The 18,447-nt window shown below is 35.2% G+C and overlaps 1 protein-coding gene across 4 annotated transcripts in view; it reads left to right on the top strand.

The window, feature by feature from the left end:
• CACNA2D1 (calcium voltage-gated channel auxiliary subunit alpha2delta 1) overlaps positions 1–17,633 on the top strand; it is a 247,077-nt gene extending 229,444 nt beyond the window's left edge. For 2 of the 4 annotated variants that reach the window (XM_053465052.1, XM_053465051.1), the window contains 13 exons: positions 296–358; positions 2,894–2,997; positions 3,566–3,652; positions 4,532–4,599; positions 5,025–5,063; positions 6,101–6,172; positions 6,957–7,109; positions 7,204–7,256; positions 7,749–7,804; positions 9,232–9,361; positions 9,834–9,946; positions 10,544–10,626; positions 16,610–17,633. In XM_053465052.1, coding sequence (XP_053321027.1) covers positions 296–358; positions 2,894–2,997; positions 3,566–3,652; positions 4,532–4,599; positions 5,025–5,063; positions 6,101–6,172; positions 6,957–7,109; positions 7,204–7,256; positions 7,749–7,804; positions 9,232–9,361; positions 9,834–9,946; positions 10,544–10,626; positions 16,610–16,726 — 1,138 coding nt within the window. In that variant the 3' untranslated portion in view covers positions 16,727–17,633. Of the gene's footprint in view, positions 1–295; positions 359–2,893; positions 2,998–3,565; positions 3,653–4,531; positions 4,600–5,024; positions 5,064–6,100; positions 6,173–6,956; positions 7,110–7,203; positions 7,257–7,748; positions 7,805–9,231; positions 9,362–9,833; positions 9,947–10,543; positions 10,627–11,688; positions 11,997–16,609 lie in introns of those variants that run through there. The other 2 variants (XM_053465049.1, XM_053465050.1) reach the window with 1 other exon arrangement.
• Positions 17,634–18,447: the final 814 nt, after the last annotated feature.

The following is an 18,447-nucleotide window of genomic DNA, read 5'->3' as shown; positions in this document are numbered from 1 at the left end:
GTTAACGCCAATACGCATGGTGTTGATTTAATGCCATGCTGTCGTGATGAAAGTTTCCCAGAGCCAGTATCGTTCTGGAGAGATTGGTAATAAATAATTGGTAATAAATAATTACTGTTTGGTCTGGATGAGTTTTCATGGGATATTTGTGTCAAGATATTATAGTGCCAAGATGTTCCGGCATGTAAAAAGACATAGCTGTAGGAGTTAGGAATAAAGTCAGAACTGCTGATCAGTTATTATTATCATTATGTGCTCTACTCCACAATTTACATATTTATATACTCTATTACAGCAAGGGAGTAGCTGCTAGATTTGTATCAACAGATGGTGGAATTACAAGAGTATTTCCAAAAAGGTAAGAGCCATAGCATTTTATATATAGCTAACAAAACAAGAACAAGACTTTTATAACAATAATCTCGGGAAAAGATTTATACTTTGTATAACTGGATGTATTATTCTACCTTCAGCAACATTTTAATCCACAGGGGTCTTTAACAGGCTATATTCAGAATAACAAAAGCTTACTGTTATATAAGAATTATTGGCAAACACAGGTGTCCTTTTGCAACTGGAAATAGACTGTAAAAACCTTCTGCCAGTCAGGGGAGGACGTACTTCTAGTGGGTTCTGGCTTGGCTTTCATTGGAGCCTAAAACTGAACATGCCTACTAAGTGTGTAAAACTCACCATGCAAATGCACAGCGGCCAATTTTGTTTACTGGCACGGACATTACAATGAATAGTGATGGCCATTTATATATTTTTTCTTCCCTATTAACTTTGTAGGAACATTTTCTTGGTATTTACTCAGTAGAGGACAGTTTTCAGCTATTGCTATGACACTTCAGTTCTCTGTAGAGTATATACACCACTGGTATGGAACACCCAGCAAGATTTTACTTTCCTAGAAGCTTCCATTTATTGGTGAGAACACATACAAACCACACACTGTAAAATCAGCCGTAGTTTAATATATTGCTATACATTCTTGTTTATAGTTTTTGCCAAGGAGGACCTCAACTAGAATGTCCTCCTTTTTCTACGTTAAGTCATATTTTTTGCTATAACCAACTACAAGAAAAGTAATTATTAATTGCTAGATCTTTTTCCAACCAACTTAGAACAAGTTATATAAAGCTTGTGACATCCTGAGATATTTTGTAAGTTGGCTCAATAAAAGGTAATAAAGACTATTTCCTCTTGGCCTAATATGGCTATATCCATTTTCGTATCATTATTTCAACCCTAATACATTTGTGAACATCTCTTTTCCTAAAACACTCAATCCATCTTTATTGTTGCTGAGGCCATGAGCAAGTTACTTCTTGTGGCCCACTTACTGTATATACTCTATATATATATATATATATATATATATATATGTATATAAAACAGCATTAAAGATGTAGTATTTTACCATATTGAAAATGCATTGATACTTTTGGTGTAAATCAACTTTAAGTGACATGAATCGTTCCTTTTTAAAGTAACAACCCTGACACGTTAATCCAGTCTGTATACTGTGAGAACCTCCCCATTCCAATAAAAGCAAACCGGATATTAGTAAACTTCAGCTGACATGGGTATTTATAGCTTTGTTGATTTATGCCATCACAACCTGACTCCGAGGTGACGATTTATTTACTCAAACATTCCAGCCCAAAGGGCCTTTTGCTCATGTACTTAGCTCATCACTACTTGAGCCTCTTTATAACGTCTTTGTTTCCTTCTATCCTATTGCCTAAATGTTATATTTGGCAAATATGACAACAAAGATAATGTCAAAATCATCTTGACACCTGTATTTGCACCTGAACTTGATTTTTCCTGAACAATTCAAATTCTTGATGCATCAGTGTAAAAACTGTAAAGGGTTAATATTCTGCTAAAAGGATTAGGGACTTGTACCAATCTCATTTGTAGTGGGAAGAAAAAAATAAACGTGTTTTCATCGGAATGCATCTAGGTATTAACCTTTCTATTTATCACTGAGCACCATCTGTACCAAATACATTTTTAGGTAAGTTTAAAAGAACACGTTGTACAGAAATGCACAGATGTTTCATTAATTAAACTGATAAATGAACCTCACGGAATGTATTAAGGGTTTTTTTTTAAATCTACCTCTGTCTACCTAGTAAAGGATTTTCTGAATATTTAGAAAAACTACTTATAATTGAAAAACATTTTGTCAGCACAAGGAATACTTAACTTAAAATAACTCAAAAATAAAACTCTACGCTCGGTGAATAAACAAAAGTTATAAAATCAGTATTAATCGCATAAACAGCACATGTGTAGAAGTCTTTGTGAATAGTAGATGCCTTGGTCAACGGAAATCACTATTGTCAAAATAATGGCGATGAGATGTCAGCACTGTAATATGTAAAAAGTATCTTTTTAAATAAGTAACAAATGCACTCACATTATGACTGGCGCACCAAGGCTTTAGAAAGCACTGTGTGCAAGGCCATGGTAATTCTCCAAATCCGCCTTACACAATGCAATATGCTTTATTCATCTAAAAGCTAATGTACTCTGAGGGGCACAAAAAGGGCAGTCTGGGAACGAGAGATTCACAAATCTTTATATCTAATTGTGAATTTAGACGTGCATGGAATAGGCATATGGCTATCCTGACTCTATGATGAGACCAAATAGTGATTAAGGTCTGAGTCAGGAAAAATGGCCTGTCTGGATGGTCTAAATGGTCCTTATGACCCATTCAATTCTGTTTTTCTATTTAGAATCCTTCAAATGTTCTACAATGCATAATAGGGGTTGAGACTGGTGTTTAGTGCTATCTCACTATTAAATATATATATATATATATATATATATATATATATAATTATAATTATTATTTTTTTTATTATTTTTTTTTCAGTGCTGGAGAATTCTGGGACGAAAAGCCTGAAACATATGAAAACAGTTTCTACAAACGTAGTTTGGACAACGACAACTATGTCTTCACTGCTCCTTTCTTCAATAGTAAGTTACCATTGACACTCCCTTAGTTATTATTTACCACAAAATAATTATTAGAAGCAGAGAAAATACTTGTTTATCTAGACCATGGCAGAAATTTGTGGAAATAAAGTTTGTTGATTTTATCATGTTATACTTAATGTGACAAACAGAGTGCTGTTTATAAAATAAGCTTGACAAGATGGCATAATATTTATGCTTTCCGATGTTTAATATTCTTTGTATAGGTACAACCGCCTGTTATTACTAGTGACTCCATTCTAGCTCATTAAATAGGTACACACACAAATCTTTTAATATTTTTGTAATGATACAGAAACGAATTCTGAAGCTTTTTGGGGTTGCCAGACAGAGACCGCATTTCCTTCATGAAACAGTATCAGTGATATGCTGTATATATATGCCATTCTCATTTTTATTAGAAACTAAGTAAGGTCTGCTGGTAACTTCAGCAAAGTATTCTTTCACGGTAGCATTTTGCAGCCGCCACCATTGCAATACTCATTTAACTCCAATTCTCGTAAAATATTTGAACTGTCGCATCATTAAATAAATACATTTATCTTCTCAGAAACTGGTGTCAGTAGCTCCGAAGGTGGTATAATGGTGAGCAAGGCCGTCGAAATAACAACGGATGGTAAACTACTTAAACCTGCTGGTACGTATTAAAAAGGTTTGGGGAAAAATAAGGTGGTTTGCTGTCTCATAAAAGAACCCAAAGTTACATTTTGTTTAGTTGTACAGAAAAGCATACACCTCAGTGAGGAGCATTTGGCATGATCGGTGACAGATGCTTCCTTTGAAAATGCCATACGTTGGCATTCATTGACTTTAGCAATCTTGGTTCTCAAATCTAGCATCAGCCCCCTGTTGTCTGGTGTACCCGATGGACAAAAAGAAACAAAGGAAGAGGCTACAGTCCCATATAAATTCAAATGACAAATCCAAGCGTAGCTGGGTGCTGCAACGCCAAAAGGACCCGGTCCAGGTTCCAAGCTGTGACACAAAAACGGATAGTTGCACCAGCCGACACCAGTATCACACCAGGGAGTCCATGCATGTATACAAAAAAATACATTTATTAAACGTCCGTGGACAATAAAATCGAAAGGAACAACAGTACGTAAACACGAACAAAAAAAAGGCTAAACCGCTTGACGCGTTTCGCACAAACTGTACTTAGTCATAAGCTATGGACCCGATGGACAGTCAATTTTTTGTTCTGCATTTCGCAACCACACTACCTTTACATTGTTAACTTAAACCGGATTATCAGACTAAAAGTCAATAAATTAAAATATATTAGTTTTACAATAGTTTGCCATTAAAAAATTGCCTAAATATTTGCACAGACAAAAAAAAATACTATAGGTTAATTTAATTAACATAACACTGCAAATACTATTGTGCTTGTTAATTAAATAGTGGTAAGAATTTGCAGGCGCATACTAAGTAGATTTTATTGCCTTCCAGGAATGAGTTGGTTATGGGTTGTTTTGAAAGTGCACATGTTTAACTTGATTTATTTGTGTTTTAGTTGTTGGAGTAAAAATAGAATTTGAAAGCTGGCTGGAAAATTTTACCAGAGTTACAACCAAACCCCCGGTAAGGAGTGCATTTATATTTCAACATGGACAGAGTTTCAGTCTAAGACGAAGAACTGAGAACAGGGCTAAAGTCAGAGAGGAAAGGCTTGGCCAACTTAATATCTACCACACAACATGGCTACCATTTATGCTGACACCGTTAATAATCTTAGAACCATGGTACACCAGCAATTCTAATTAGACTTGTGAGCATATTGCTCCATAGCTTTATTCCTTTCTAACTGATAAATGTTTTGAACATTTTTATTGCTAAACCTTTATTTTTATTTTTTTTGTCTGTTGGTTCTAGTTCATTGGGACAATGTTTCTGACAAATACTGGTCTTCATACCTCTCTGATAGGCTTTTCTTCTGATATAATAGACCTATATGACTGCTTGCTATCCCACAATTATTAACTTTAAGCTAATGTTTTAATTTCCAGTGCAGGAAAGAAGCGTGTGACTGCCAAATTAACAGTCCGGTAAGTTTGATTATAAACTAAATTGCTTTTTGCAATTTTCAGTGTGATTGTCAACACAGTTAAGTTGATATGCACAGTGCTGAACCGGGGATTGAAATCAGCCCTGCACCTTTAAAGCCATTGGCCGCACGTTCTTTTCCTACACTTTTGCCATATGTATCTGTGTACATCAAACAGGCGCCCACATGGTAAAGGACGGGATCTGCCATGACAATATTGTCCGGATTGGCCAGTATGAGCCACAACATACGTCAGGATATGATATTTATGTTATTGAATGCGAACAAGTAGACATTATATGGCATAATAGGACATGTTATTGCACCAGGACAGGTATGTGGAATAGTCTTAATACATTTTAAAACCTCCTTCCTATGAAATTAATGTAATTCACATGCCAAATTTAAATGCCAGTGATTCATTTGCAATAATAAAGATACTATTAGACAGTAAAAATTGTAAAAAAAAGTAACTCTATATATTGCAATTTTTTTTAATTCCCACTTACAGTTGAATAAACTCACCTAATCAAGTTTTGGTGAAAGGAGGAACAAGTGATATTATGTTGAAAAAATGCAGGAACTTAAGAGAGTCATGGGAAAAAAAGTATTGTCACTTGAAGAAGATAACTAAAATCTATAATGGGACATAAAATTCATGGGCAAAAGTTTGAAAAGTTGGTCATTAATAGCCTATGGTATAAGAGTAGCCTCAATGTGGAATTATAAAATGAGAACCATGCAATATTTATATTAGGGTAGCCAGAGTTGATGACATAATTCCTTTCCAAAAAGTTTACATAATACATTACATGTTTATATCTTTTAAAATAATTAATACGGTATCTCAAAGGGCACAATCCAGTGGTTTGCATATATTAAATCCCTGCCTTCATTATTACTTTTAATTCAGCCCTTTGTATCCTCAGAACTCATAAAAACCTATTTTACTCCATGTGGATTTTATGCAACAAGTTGTTCCTGATTCGTTGAAATTATAAACCTGTTCCAGACCAATGTATACCTTTTATTCCACAGCAACTCGACTGTGTAATTCTTGATGACGGTGGATTTCTTCTGATGTCAAATCAAGATCAGTACAATGCACAGGTATTTACGTGCTAGAGTTTACATTCCATTTCTCTGGGAGAGCGGTTTGTATTATAAAACGTCAGCCGATCTGCCAAGAAAACTCTACAGCCCCCTAAGCACATTGTGAAAATAAGTAGAAACAAAGTCGTTATTGAGAGGGCATTTACATGTCCTTGTTATTACAAAGCCTGGAAACACCTTCTGAGCGGAAGTTTTATTTTACATTGTACTTGATAAATGTGTTACAGATGCTGAAATCTGACATGGATTTGGCAGACAAACACGAATGTCAAACGTTGGTCTGAAGCCTTTGTCTTCATGCAGATGTGTTAACATTATATTTGTAGCTTAACACAAGATTTATGAAGTCTTATTTAAAGACCTGGCTGGAAATATCAGGATAGTGTTATGTGAAAATTTGGGACTCCGAGGAGGAAACAGAAAGGATTATCCATCACTTGTTAATTAAGTGGTAGAAAAAAAGACAAAAATGAACATCCTCTTGTTGTTTTTGCCAATCATAGAGCTTTCAAAATATGATCTGGTTGCCAATCATAGACACGCATATTATACTTTTAATATACATTCTTCATTGGTGCTGCATAGGGAAACTGGAGTGTCCCTTTAAGGAGAAGTCTGAACAGTCCATATGTTGTCTATAGTACAACCTTTTTTGATCCTGATCCTGTCTTTTTCTGCATATCACCATCCCGCAACGACTTTCTACATGTTTATATTGCTTGGGATGAGTCCTGCATTCATCCTTTAAGAGAATTAAAGCTTAATATGTTTTCTGTTCTAGGTTGGCCGATTTTTTGGAGAGATCGATCCAAGTTTGATGAGAAAACTTGTTAATATTTCTGTTTACGCCTTTAATAAATCATATGATTACCAGTCTAGGTGTAATCCAAACAATGAACCAGTCAAAACAGCTGCTCCCCGCTCTGTATTTGTGGTAGGTAACATCTTTTACAAATACTTTTCAAGAAAATGTGCAACGACATCGGCACCATTACTCTATATTCTACTGATAAATATTTCTTTTGCAGCCTACTATAGCTGATATATTAAATCTCGGTTGGTGGGCTTCTGCTGCTGCTTGGTAAGTGTCTAAAGTTGGCAGATGAGTAAACATTTGAATTTATATTTGAACTGAAGCAGAGTGTGTAAAATTGACTAGCCATGGTACCCAATTTAGCCAGATCCATTCCATGCTGAAATATCTACACATACAGAGGGCACTTTCTTTACCTTGGAGCCTCTTAGTCAAATTAATTATTTTATGTTGTCCCAAGGCAGACGAGTAGATACTCTTTAAATCATAGTGGCACATATCAGCGTAAATTATTGGACCCAATGCCCCCTGTTACAAGGCAAGTTTATTTTGGGTAATCTGCCTGATAACCTGCAAAATGGAATGCATGTGATCAGACATCTCTAAGGCAAATCCAGGCTTCCTTATCTTTTGGAAGGTCTGTCACTGTTGTAAATCTACTTTGAAATACAATTGCTAGCTAACACAATGTACGTTTTTCATGATGAAGCAGCAAGTTGAAATTTACTTTGTGTTTGTTTTTCTTTCTTTCTTTTGAAGGTCTCTTTTGCAGCAGTTGTTCTGGAGCATTACTTTCCCTCGGCTCCTAGAAGCAGGTATGGCCAACAACTTGTACTGGGTTTTGTTTAAAACATTATTGCAACATAAGTGCGGATCTACTGTGTTAAATGTAATTTGCTATATCCAAATACAGCTATAAAAAGTAGTAGCAAACATGAAAGTGGCAGTAAACTTTTTTTTACCCGAAAAAGAGTTTTGCACAGTACGCATGTGAGAGCAAAAAAAGCTGAATGACTAACCTGCCAATGCTCAATTCTGGCTTCTCCCTACTCTTCTCTGCAGAAGCCGGTCGCTGACAGTATAGGAGCCACCTGTGTCCATAGCACACACTCAGATCCTCACCTAGTAGAGTAACATGCCCAGAGATATTTGTTTAATTATAACAAATTTGCTGGATTCATGTTTCTTTTCAATAAAAAAAATTGATGTAACCTTTATTAATGTAAAATAAATTTCAATGGAAAACCCTAGCGGTATGAAGGATCATCACCCCATACAGATATTGCATAAATAGTTTATTCAATAAACAGTGAGTTGCAGGGTCTATTCAACCCTTTAATAGAAGTCATTTTATTGAACAAATTGGTGCACTAAGAGTTCGTATGTCAAGTGGACAAACTCTTTTCTGACACTTTTTTTGCATTTTACTTGTATATTTGGAAATAACTTTCACGTTGGTACAAAGCAATTACCATCAGAAGTCCACTCTACAATTATTAGCGCTCACCATGATACTTAAGGAGGGAGACATAGTTTGTTTGAAGTACGATTTATGACATATGAAGATATTCATTGCAAATTACTTTGGCAGTTCTTTTCTCTAGGGGACCACAAACTAATCATTTCCTCCCCTTCTCAGGTAGTGATTTAGATATTGGCATTTACAATCCTGGCGTCTGAACACTAAAACAGACTCCTTCTGTTTAAAGTTGCAATCTAAGTTACTATTAGCAAATCTCAATAGATGTGTTGGAGTCATAAATTAAGGTCAAATATCTGTCTGTTAAACCAATGTATTCATTTGTTCAGCTTTCAGATAGCAGTGAGTATTTGTGAATGTCTGCCTTTTTAGTCCAAGGGGTTGTCCTCTCAATTCTTGTTGATGAATGTTTAATTTTCCGGATTATGTATAATATGCTTGCTGACACAGCTGTTAAAGTGAAGGCCATTGTCAAAAACATGTTGAAATTTAAGGAAATGAATACTTTCTTGCGGTACCCCCAAAGACCTGTTGCTGATTTGCACTGTATCCCTGAAACAATCTGTAATAATCACTTGGCTCTTGCTAGTTAGAAGTGGTGCCACATTTAACTTGGCACCGAAATGCATAAAATAACATTGAAAGTATTTTTTTTTTTTTTTTTTTACAAAGGCGACTGCTTAAGAGAGACCCACTTATATTACACACATTATCTCCATATACAATGTTAATATTTTAACACGTACATGTCTTGTTTTACAGCTGAATTTGATGATGATGACTTTTCAGACAGCCTCTCAATGCAAAGCTGCATTACTGAACAAACCCAGTACTTTTTTGAAAATGATAATAAATCTTTTAGTGGCTATCTAGACTGTGTCAACTGCACAAGGTACAGAAACAGTCAGTCATATTTGGTGATAACTGTGCATTATTAAGGCATGTTATATTTCACCATCTGAGTTTCTCCTACTCACCTGTAGCATTACATGGTTTTTTTATGGCAGCACACATATCTCTGCAGTACATGTAACTGGGGGACCTGTAACACCCTGGGACTTCAGACACATTCTAACATTGTTTCAAGGGCCATCCTACTCTTCACCAGCCTGACAGAGAATTCAGTAGGAATTTATTGTATGACTCCCTCGTAAAGATACTGGGAGGAAAATACAGCAATATGTGGGAGCTGGATGGGAATCTACAGGGGATCAAATAATTATTTTTAAAGTAGGCTATCAATTAAAATACCTACAGTTTAAATGTCAGATGGAAATGTAAAATAACCCTTTAAGCATTGTCGGTTCCAGTATTATGCCAAGAGTTATGTGTGACTTTTTTACTTCTGTTCATTTTTCTTCCAGAATCTATCATGCAGAAAAGCTTATAAACACCAATTTGCTATTCATAATAGTTGACAGTCTGCGTTCTTGCGATGCTTGCGATAAACAACCTCTAATACAAGCAGAGCAGCGTTGTATCCTTTGTATAGAAATTGTTATTTGAAATACGTCCCAATAAATAAGAAGTACCATTCCGTATCTTCATATAAGATATTGGATTGATAGGTTGTACACTAGGCTTTCACCAATGAAAAAAATCATTGTGTTAAAAGGCGCTTACCATACTATCATACATGTCGCAAGGAGCATCATGGTTGCTTTGCAAGTATAAATAATGATCTCCCATTACTGTATATAGTGAACATTTTTTTTTTACATATTTGATGTTGTAAATGTATTCAACAGACTGAGAAGCCATTCAAAAAGCCATAATTAATGTTGCAAAACCTTGACCACAACCATTGGAATATGAAATCTCCAGGGATTCATGTCTTACATTTTTTGGGTAAAGCTCAAGGTTCTAAATTCTTCTTGTGTCACCCGTAAACATTCTGTACAGTGGGGGGTAGCAGGAGAACTGTTTTATAAATTGTAATGGTAGTCATAATACAAAAGCTCTGTGCAAGGGAACAGAGGTGAGACCTGTACCATTTCTGTTATTTTGTTTATTTCAGATCTGCTGTTTGTTACTAAAATGTATAATGTAAGAGTTCCTTAACAGCTGCTAAAAGCTAATGGACCAGATCCATGCCTGCTAGCTCAGACACCAAGATACAGGAAAGGGCCGGATGTTTGTTTTGACCAAGATATTGCGGTAAGTTTTGGGACCAAGGGACATATTAGAACATCTTTCCTACAGCCGTATAGTGACTAGAGATATACAAAGTTTCACCAAGTAATGGTTCAGTTGTATTATTTATTGTAATTGGGTCTGTCTAAAAGCTGAAAATGGTCTAAATTATTTGTATTATTCTTGTAACAGTTCCATAATTGTTTTAGCAAATTATTTCAATCTTTCTACTTGGATGTAGAATGTTCTAAATGTTCCAGATTTACAAGAACAAAAACATTATGAATGTCCAAAAATATTTCACACATTTCATCTTCCAGATGCATGTTATGTATAACTTTCAGTTAATCATATAGTTTGATTGTATTACGTTATTAACATATATTAAATACAATTTAACTGCTTCTCTGGCAAATATACTTTCACACATTATTATACAAATGTGAAGCATTCCTTACTTAGCTAGGTATAGGTTAGAACAACTAACAACTGTTAAAAGAACTGGTGGTCCACTTTCTGAAGGCTTGTATGCAAGCGTCCACTTACGACGAAGAGGAGTATATTTTACTTATAGACACACATATCTCTGTTTGAAGTACAATGAAATACACTGAGGATGCCTAACACTCTCTCAATGACAAAACGTTTGTAGAGGTTTATAATTCTGGCTCCTAAAACACTGATTTGAGTTTGTGGCCCTCAGTTACAGAATGGCCACCCTCTTAGCCTATTGTTTTAAGGAAAGCCATGATGTAAATATTAACATATTTCTGGGGAATGCTAAGCAATACTAAGTTGCAAAATGATGTAGTTAGCATATGTATTATTCCTAAGTCTTAAATTGAAACATTTATATAGATTTGTGTGAAAGCACAATTTGCTTATCTTTAGCTTTTTTTGTGTGAATCGGTGGAAAAATCTTTGTTCTTGTGCTAGTGGATTACTTTGGTTTTGTTTCATTATCGTCTTCTTGGTCAGTGCTTGTATGCTCACTTCTAACTGCTTGCCAACTGCATGAAATCTCATTTTGTGTGCCTTTACTTTGTGTTTCCTTTCTCTACTCGCTACTTTGCCTGTTATTAATAGGATGAGCCTTTATGCACAGTGAGTCGTGCCGAAACCATGATGTCTGCTCCTATCGTCATTTTACTGCAAGTATTCATATGGTGTTTAGGGTCAGTTCTTCTCTTTTTTTCCCTCTTCATTTTCTACTTAAGTACCTTATTATATCAGTCTTATGCAGTTTTCTGTTTGTTAATGAAGCTGTGCTTTCTTTTGCATCAAATTTTTAAGCACTATTACAAGCGAGAGAGGGTAAAAATTGACAATAAAATTAAAAAAAATCTACCCAAAACTGACTATTTTATTAACAAACATTAAGACATATTAGTATAGAAGGAGAAGAGGTTCCTGCTCTTGTGAGCTTACAGTCTTTCATGAGCATACCCCTTAATGACAAAGCCTGTACATGGACGGGCTCAAAATGCATTGTTTTCAATGGGTTTAGGGCCCGCCCATTGTCCTTAAGGGGTTAAAGTAATTCATACAAAAGAACTATAGATATGGCTTTTATAATTATAGCTACCTAGCAGCATGGGTGTCCACAGGATTTGTTTCGGGGGGGGTTCAGCCAACTAAATGGATGACTGAGATTCATGAGATGTGCATTCCGCAGCAGCTGCACAACCAATCCATAATGATATAAAAACTAACCTTTGGCACTCCATTTGAGTTTTCATTTTCCCAATGAAGCTTAACATACCAAACTGGCTGAGAGTCATTGGGAATGTAGAACAGCTGGTGCATTAACTAACCCTAGCTGCAATACATGTTTGAAATAAACTACCTTGTGTCTGCAGCAAATAATCCCCTAGGCAGGGATTCTGTGCCTGTGAAGGAGTAGCTGCCAGAGTGAAGGGGAGGAGACCAGCTAGAGGGAGAGGAAGAAAGCAGGTTAAACCATTCTGACAGCAGAGGCTGTATAGTATTAAATAAAAGTTTTTTTGCTGCATCTTCTCTAACTGGTATCACTCTTTTTAAATACCTGTTCTACCATCCAGTGGCCACTCTAGGAACAATATATAGGGGGCACTAATAAGTTCCACCACTAAATCATGCCACTGACAAGGGTATATATATATATATATATATATATATATATATATATATATATATATATATATATATATATATATATGTATATATATATATATATATATAATGCCAAAATACCAGAGTATTGCAGTATGCAAGTATACCTTTTTATGAGATTAACATAACACTTTAAAGACAAGGTTTCAAAAATGTTCTTCTCCTCCTCCTCCTCAGGTATTGCTTCAGACCTGAGAAAAAGAGGAAAACTCTTGAAAGCTTTTCTTTATAGTTTGCAGAGGCAGAGTGACAGGCTCTTGCACTGCCTGTTTGTTGTGAGCAGAGCCATAGCAAGATCTTTTTTGAGCCTGAGGCAAGAATTGAATATTCCCCCCCAGCTTTGTTACAGAGGTTATTTTGATGACGCTGCGCTTAGACACTGCCTTTACACACACCTGCCCATAAACACACATATACACATACACTGCCCTTACACATGACTGCCCATACACACTGCCTTTTACAAAAACATATATGCATACACTGGCCTTACACACACCTGTCCACACACACTGCCTTTACACACACCTGTCTATAAAACCACATATACACATACACACTGCCTTTACACACATGCCCATAAACCCACATATACACATACACTGCCCTTACACGACTGCCCATACACACTGCCTTTACAAATACCTGCCTATAAACCAACACACATACACTGCTGTTACACACAACTGCCCACACACACTGCCTTTACACACACTCATATACACATACACTGGCCTTACAAATTTGTGACCATAAACACATAAATAAATACACTGCCCTTACACACATCTGCCCGCACACTGCCTTTACAAATACCTGACCATAAACACACAAATACACTGCACTTACACACACATGCCCATAATCACACACACACTGCCCTTACACAAGCCTGTCCATACACATATACTGTCCTTACACAAACCTGTCCATACACACACATATACAAACACACACCAGCTTACAAACACACAAATACCTACACTGCTCTTACACACACCTGCCCATTGTGTATAAACATAAAGATTCCACATTCAGGAAAACCAGGTCTTGTATGTAACAAATCAGACATCTGATTATGACTTTTGCTCTAGTGAATTGATTACTAGATACCGATTTCTGCAAGTTATTTATATTTGGATGGAAAAAGCTACATATATGTGGAGTGTGTAATAAAAGTTAGCCATACATTCTGATCAGTCAACATTAATATTTTGTAAAAAAAAAAAGTATGTTTTACTTTTTTAAATTAAGCTGGCATTATAATTTGCCCCTTTTCTGGCTATAAAGAACTTAAACTTTATTTGGTCCTACCCTGGCTTTGTCTTATGTTTAGGATAGCCTTATAATTATGAATGTTTAAATGCCACTGTGTTCTACTGCTCCTGTGGGGATGCTGTTCCATGTATTTAACATTCTTTCAATAAACTGTAACTTCCTTTTAGGGATGTCTGCCTGTTGCAGACCTTTGCATTATCAAGGAAAATGCATACCTTACACCTTTTAGACATTTTATATTTTTTAATATCGATAATACCATTATTAAAAAGAATAAGTAGTAATCCTTTTAATACTCCACTAGTAACTCGACTTTCCTCTGAATACCCACTATAACATTCTGTTTACTGGAGTTCAATCATTGACTTATCCATTTGTTGCATTAACATTCAAACAGTTTAATTTATTTATTTTAATTTATTTAAGTACTCTGTAAGGCACAGTGTCAAATGTTATACTGAAACCCAGAGAGGTGATATCTATTGCTCCTCCTTGGTGTACTATTTTAGTAACCTAGTAGAAAAGGAAAGTTTGAAAAGATCTTAATATTTAATGATATTTAGCATCAACATGGTATCCCTTAATTTTCCTGCTAATGATGTAAGACAATATTTGTATGACCAACAGTTAACTGTCTAGTATTAATTCTCCAATTTTGTGTATAATTTTACAATTGACATTATTCTAGCACTCCTTTAGAGGATCCAAAAGACAATTAAAAGATGTCACATTGTTTTTTTTCCCCTATTTTAAAATGTTCCCAATAATGTTCAACAGGGATGAGATCCAGTAGTTGTGGAGGAAGCCATGCAAATTAGCACTCGTTGCTCTTCCTTGGACTTCAGATACACCTTACACAGTTTTGATGTATGTTTAGGATAATAATACTAGTGGAAAATTAATTCTCTTGAACATAACTTTAAGCCAGAGAGGACAGCATGACTCTGCAGAATCTTAGACTTGTTCAAATGGACCAAAACTAATTCGGAATGTTTTTTGTTTTTGGTCCATTCGTTTTTGGACAACAAATTTCCTGCCCTTTCGGTTCAAAAGAAATTTGGAAGGTTTTTACATTTGGAAACTAAATTTGTTGTCACTCACCCTCATTCGCTATCTCATGCTCTTCCACACTTTCATTCACATTTTGGTGTGTGAAGAGGATATTCATGTAAATGGAAATTTCAGATAAAGATTTAAAAAAGGGATACATTATTTCAATCAGTGCTACATAATGTATTGCTGAATAAAAATATATGAACTTATTACAATATTTTACTGCCTTTTAATAAATAATCATATGAAATCATCTGGTGATGCTGACTCTTGGACCACATTTTGTATTAAACATCAGAGACACAAAACTGACAGTAACTAGGGTACATCAGGTTTAGTAACAGTTTACATAGAAATACAGTTGATGCTAGAAGGCAGCAAATTTGGCAGATGCAGCTGAGTAAACAGTATATATCCGAACAAGGAATACCACCCCACCTGGAAAAGAGAATTTAAAAAAGGAAATAAAAACTCCTAGAACTCTCTTTGTGGTGTAACTATATTTAGAGTGTATAGTGTATTTTGCAAAGTCAAGTCTCAAGTAGATCTACCAGAACATGAAAATGTGAATTTAGGGTTCATGCTAAATAAAGTCCTTGCTTTGAAGGTAAGCTAAGCAATAATGAAACTTCTTACGTTTTAATAAAGGATTAACACATTTGCTTCCTGTTTTTTTTTTTTTTTTTAATTAATTAATTAAAAAAATGTCTGCTTGTGTTCCCCTCAAAGCACGCATGCTTTTAAGAAGTGAGATTGTGTTTCCTGCCTGCAATCAAAAAATAATGCCCAAATTTGAGAAAACATACTACATATATAAAATAGAGGTTTATTGTATTGTTTAGCCTGTCCTTCGTGGTCCAAATGTTTCCAAGAAGGATTTACACAATGAGGAGAAAACACCTAATTCTTACAATGTACAGCCCCTAAACAACCTTTTCTGTGGCTGTAAAAGACCAAAATTGTTGGGGCATTGTGGTTAGACCCACGCCAAAACACCATTTGCAGTAAGAGAAAAGCAGCCCCTAATGGCTTTAACAATCTTTGGAGTCTGTATGAAAAAAAAATAGATTAACTAATGCTAGTCAAATACCTGATATAACTATCCTCAATTTTTAATTCATTAAGGTTGATTTGTAGCTATAAAACATTTATGCCCCTTACATCTTTTGTAGTCAGATGCATTTAATTAAAACCCCTTCATATCAGAAATTTTGAGTAAATGTGCTACTTGCTTGAAACAATTTCATGGTTGCTGCATTTTAAATACTGGGATATCCCTCCAGGACATTTGTTGTTTGGAATAAGTACATGTAATGGTGTGTGGGGCAGAGTCAACAAACTAATAAAGCCTTTCTTTCTGTGTTTCAAAATATAACAATTGTAATAAGGGATTAAGAAATCATTTGTGACCCTATTTGCTCAAGCGTTAGAAGAGAACCATTCTAAAATTATTTTTTGCATAAGTGAACATTTTTATTTATTATTAATATTATTGTTATTTATTTCTATTTTTCTTTACCTGCAGGAAGATGACAGTGATTGTGGTGGGGTTTCTGGACTGACTCCTTCACTGTGGTCCATGATAGGCATTCAGTTTGTCCTGCTTTGGCTTTTATCTGGTAGCAAGCACTGTCCATTATGACCCTGAAAACCAAAACCCACATTTGTAATGTCAACGACCTGCCAAAAGAGAAACCCTGGAAATACCTTAAATAAGGGTCACTTTCTTCAGATGATAGAAGAATGGATGTGTCTAAACTGTAACAAAACAGTGTGAGAAACTCATGATCGCACCCACAAATGCTGCATGTTGGAGTGTGAACCCTCAATGGCAACTTGTGTGAATGCTGCATCATCGATGCCATCAAAACCGAAATCTACAGTAAATGTGCTTTATTGAACAATCTATGATGATCTCTTTGTTGCATCGTCAATGACTTTATGTAAAAGGGCTCCCTTTCTGTACAACATAATTTCTATAGTTTTAAGGTTTGTTGCACTGCTAGCCCTTTATGAGTCCTGTTGCGTAAATCAAATATTTAATTATTGTGTACTGTGTTTTAAACACTACTACTGCTTTTCAATATATTATTGTACGTGAAGAAAGAGAAAATCAATCCTGTTTCAGTCAAGTAAAATTATTGGGTAGTCTACAACGTTCACAAAAACTGAAATGCCTTATATATTGAATGCTTGTTTTGTCAACTGAGTGCAGAACCCGACTAAGACTAATGGGTGTTTCGTGTTCTAGGTAAACTTCGTAAATGATACAACGGGTGCTTCAGAGTATGAACTTGGGGATCCAATACTTTCTGAATGCAGTGCAACACTTTTGTAAATGCTTGTCATCAAATTAAAATTAGAGACACCTCCTCTTTCTTTGCTTAGGGAACTTGTATTACCAATGATATCTAGCATGACGCTGCTATTTAATTTATGTTGGACTTTAATTTGTTCTTTCTTTTCATGGTCTTGTTACAGAGTGGCTGTTTTGTTCTGTGATAAGTTGCAGTGTGATACAGTAAAGCGTGCTTTGATATGACACATGATAGAGTATTCTACTGTGCAATGAAAATGATTTACATGAATGTACTTTGAGGGTATCATTCAATGATTAGCGATAAACAGACATTTTTCTTTCTAATGTGAGACTATAATAATGAAAGATGAGTTCTACACAACTTTTATGTTTAAATATAATGGAGTGTAACATTAACCCCTTAATGACAAAGCCCGTACATGTACGGGCTCAAAATGCATTGTTTTCAATGGGTTTAGGGACCGCCCATTGTCCTTAAGGGGTTAAAATTAAAACTTTATTTTAATTTTAAAAAGTCAAACACACACAAAAACATATGTTGGTTTTCAGTAGTGTTTTCAAAGAAATGGATGCCAGCTTACCAAATTCCACTATGGTTATTCGGTTTAATTATTGAATGAAAAATAGATAATTGTTATTTTAAGTTGGATTTTTTTTTTAAATAAATTGGTGTTGGAAATTAAATAAAATATACTGGTTTAGCATTAAAGAATCATATTGTACACTGTACTATTCGGCACACCTAGCCTCCCGGTTTCTGTCTGCGTAAAGCATAACCAAATAATGTGAAATTCTGCCAAATATTGTCCTGCAAATATAAGATGGTATTCAATAGTTTGCCAGTTTTATTGCTTAACACTGTCTTGAGGGACACAAAGATAATACATTTTATTTGGTAATCACAATACCTGTAACTGAAGTGGCTAGATCATACCGAGAAGGGTGCTCATTTGTAAATACCAGTAGCATTATGTAAATTTTCACTCCCTTAAAATAAATTTCTTTAAACACCTACTAAGTGTAAAATTCAAAGTTGGTCGATT

The sequence above is a fragment of the Spea bombifrons genome, chromosome 4 (assembly GCF_027358695.1).
Source record: "Spea bombifrons isolate aSpeBom1 chromosome 4, aSpeBom1.2.pri, whole genome shotgun sequence".
Taxonomy (NCBI): domain Eukaryota; kingdom Metazoa; phylum Chordata; class Amphibia; order Anura; family Pelobatidae; genus Spea; species Spea bombifrons.
This window is presented reverse-complemented; position numbering and strand designations above follow the sequence as displayed.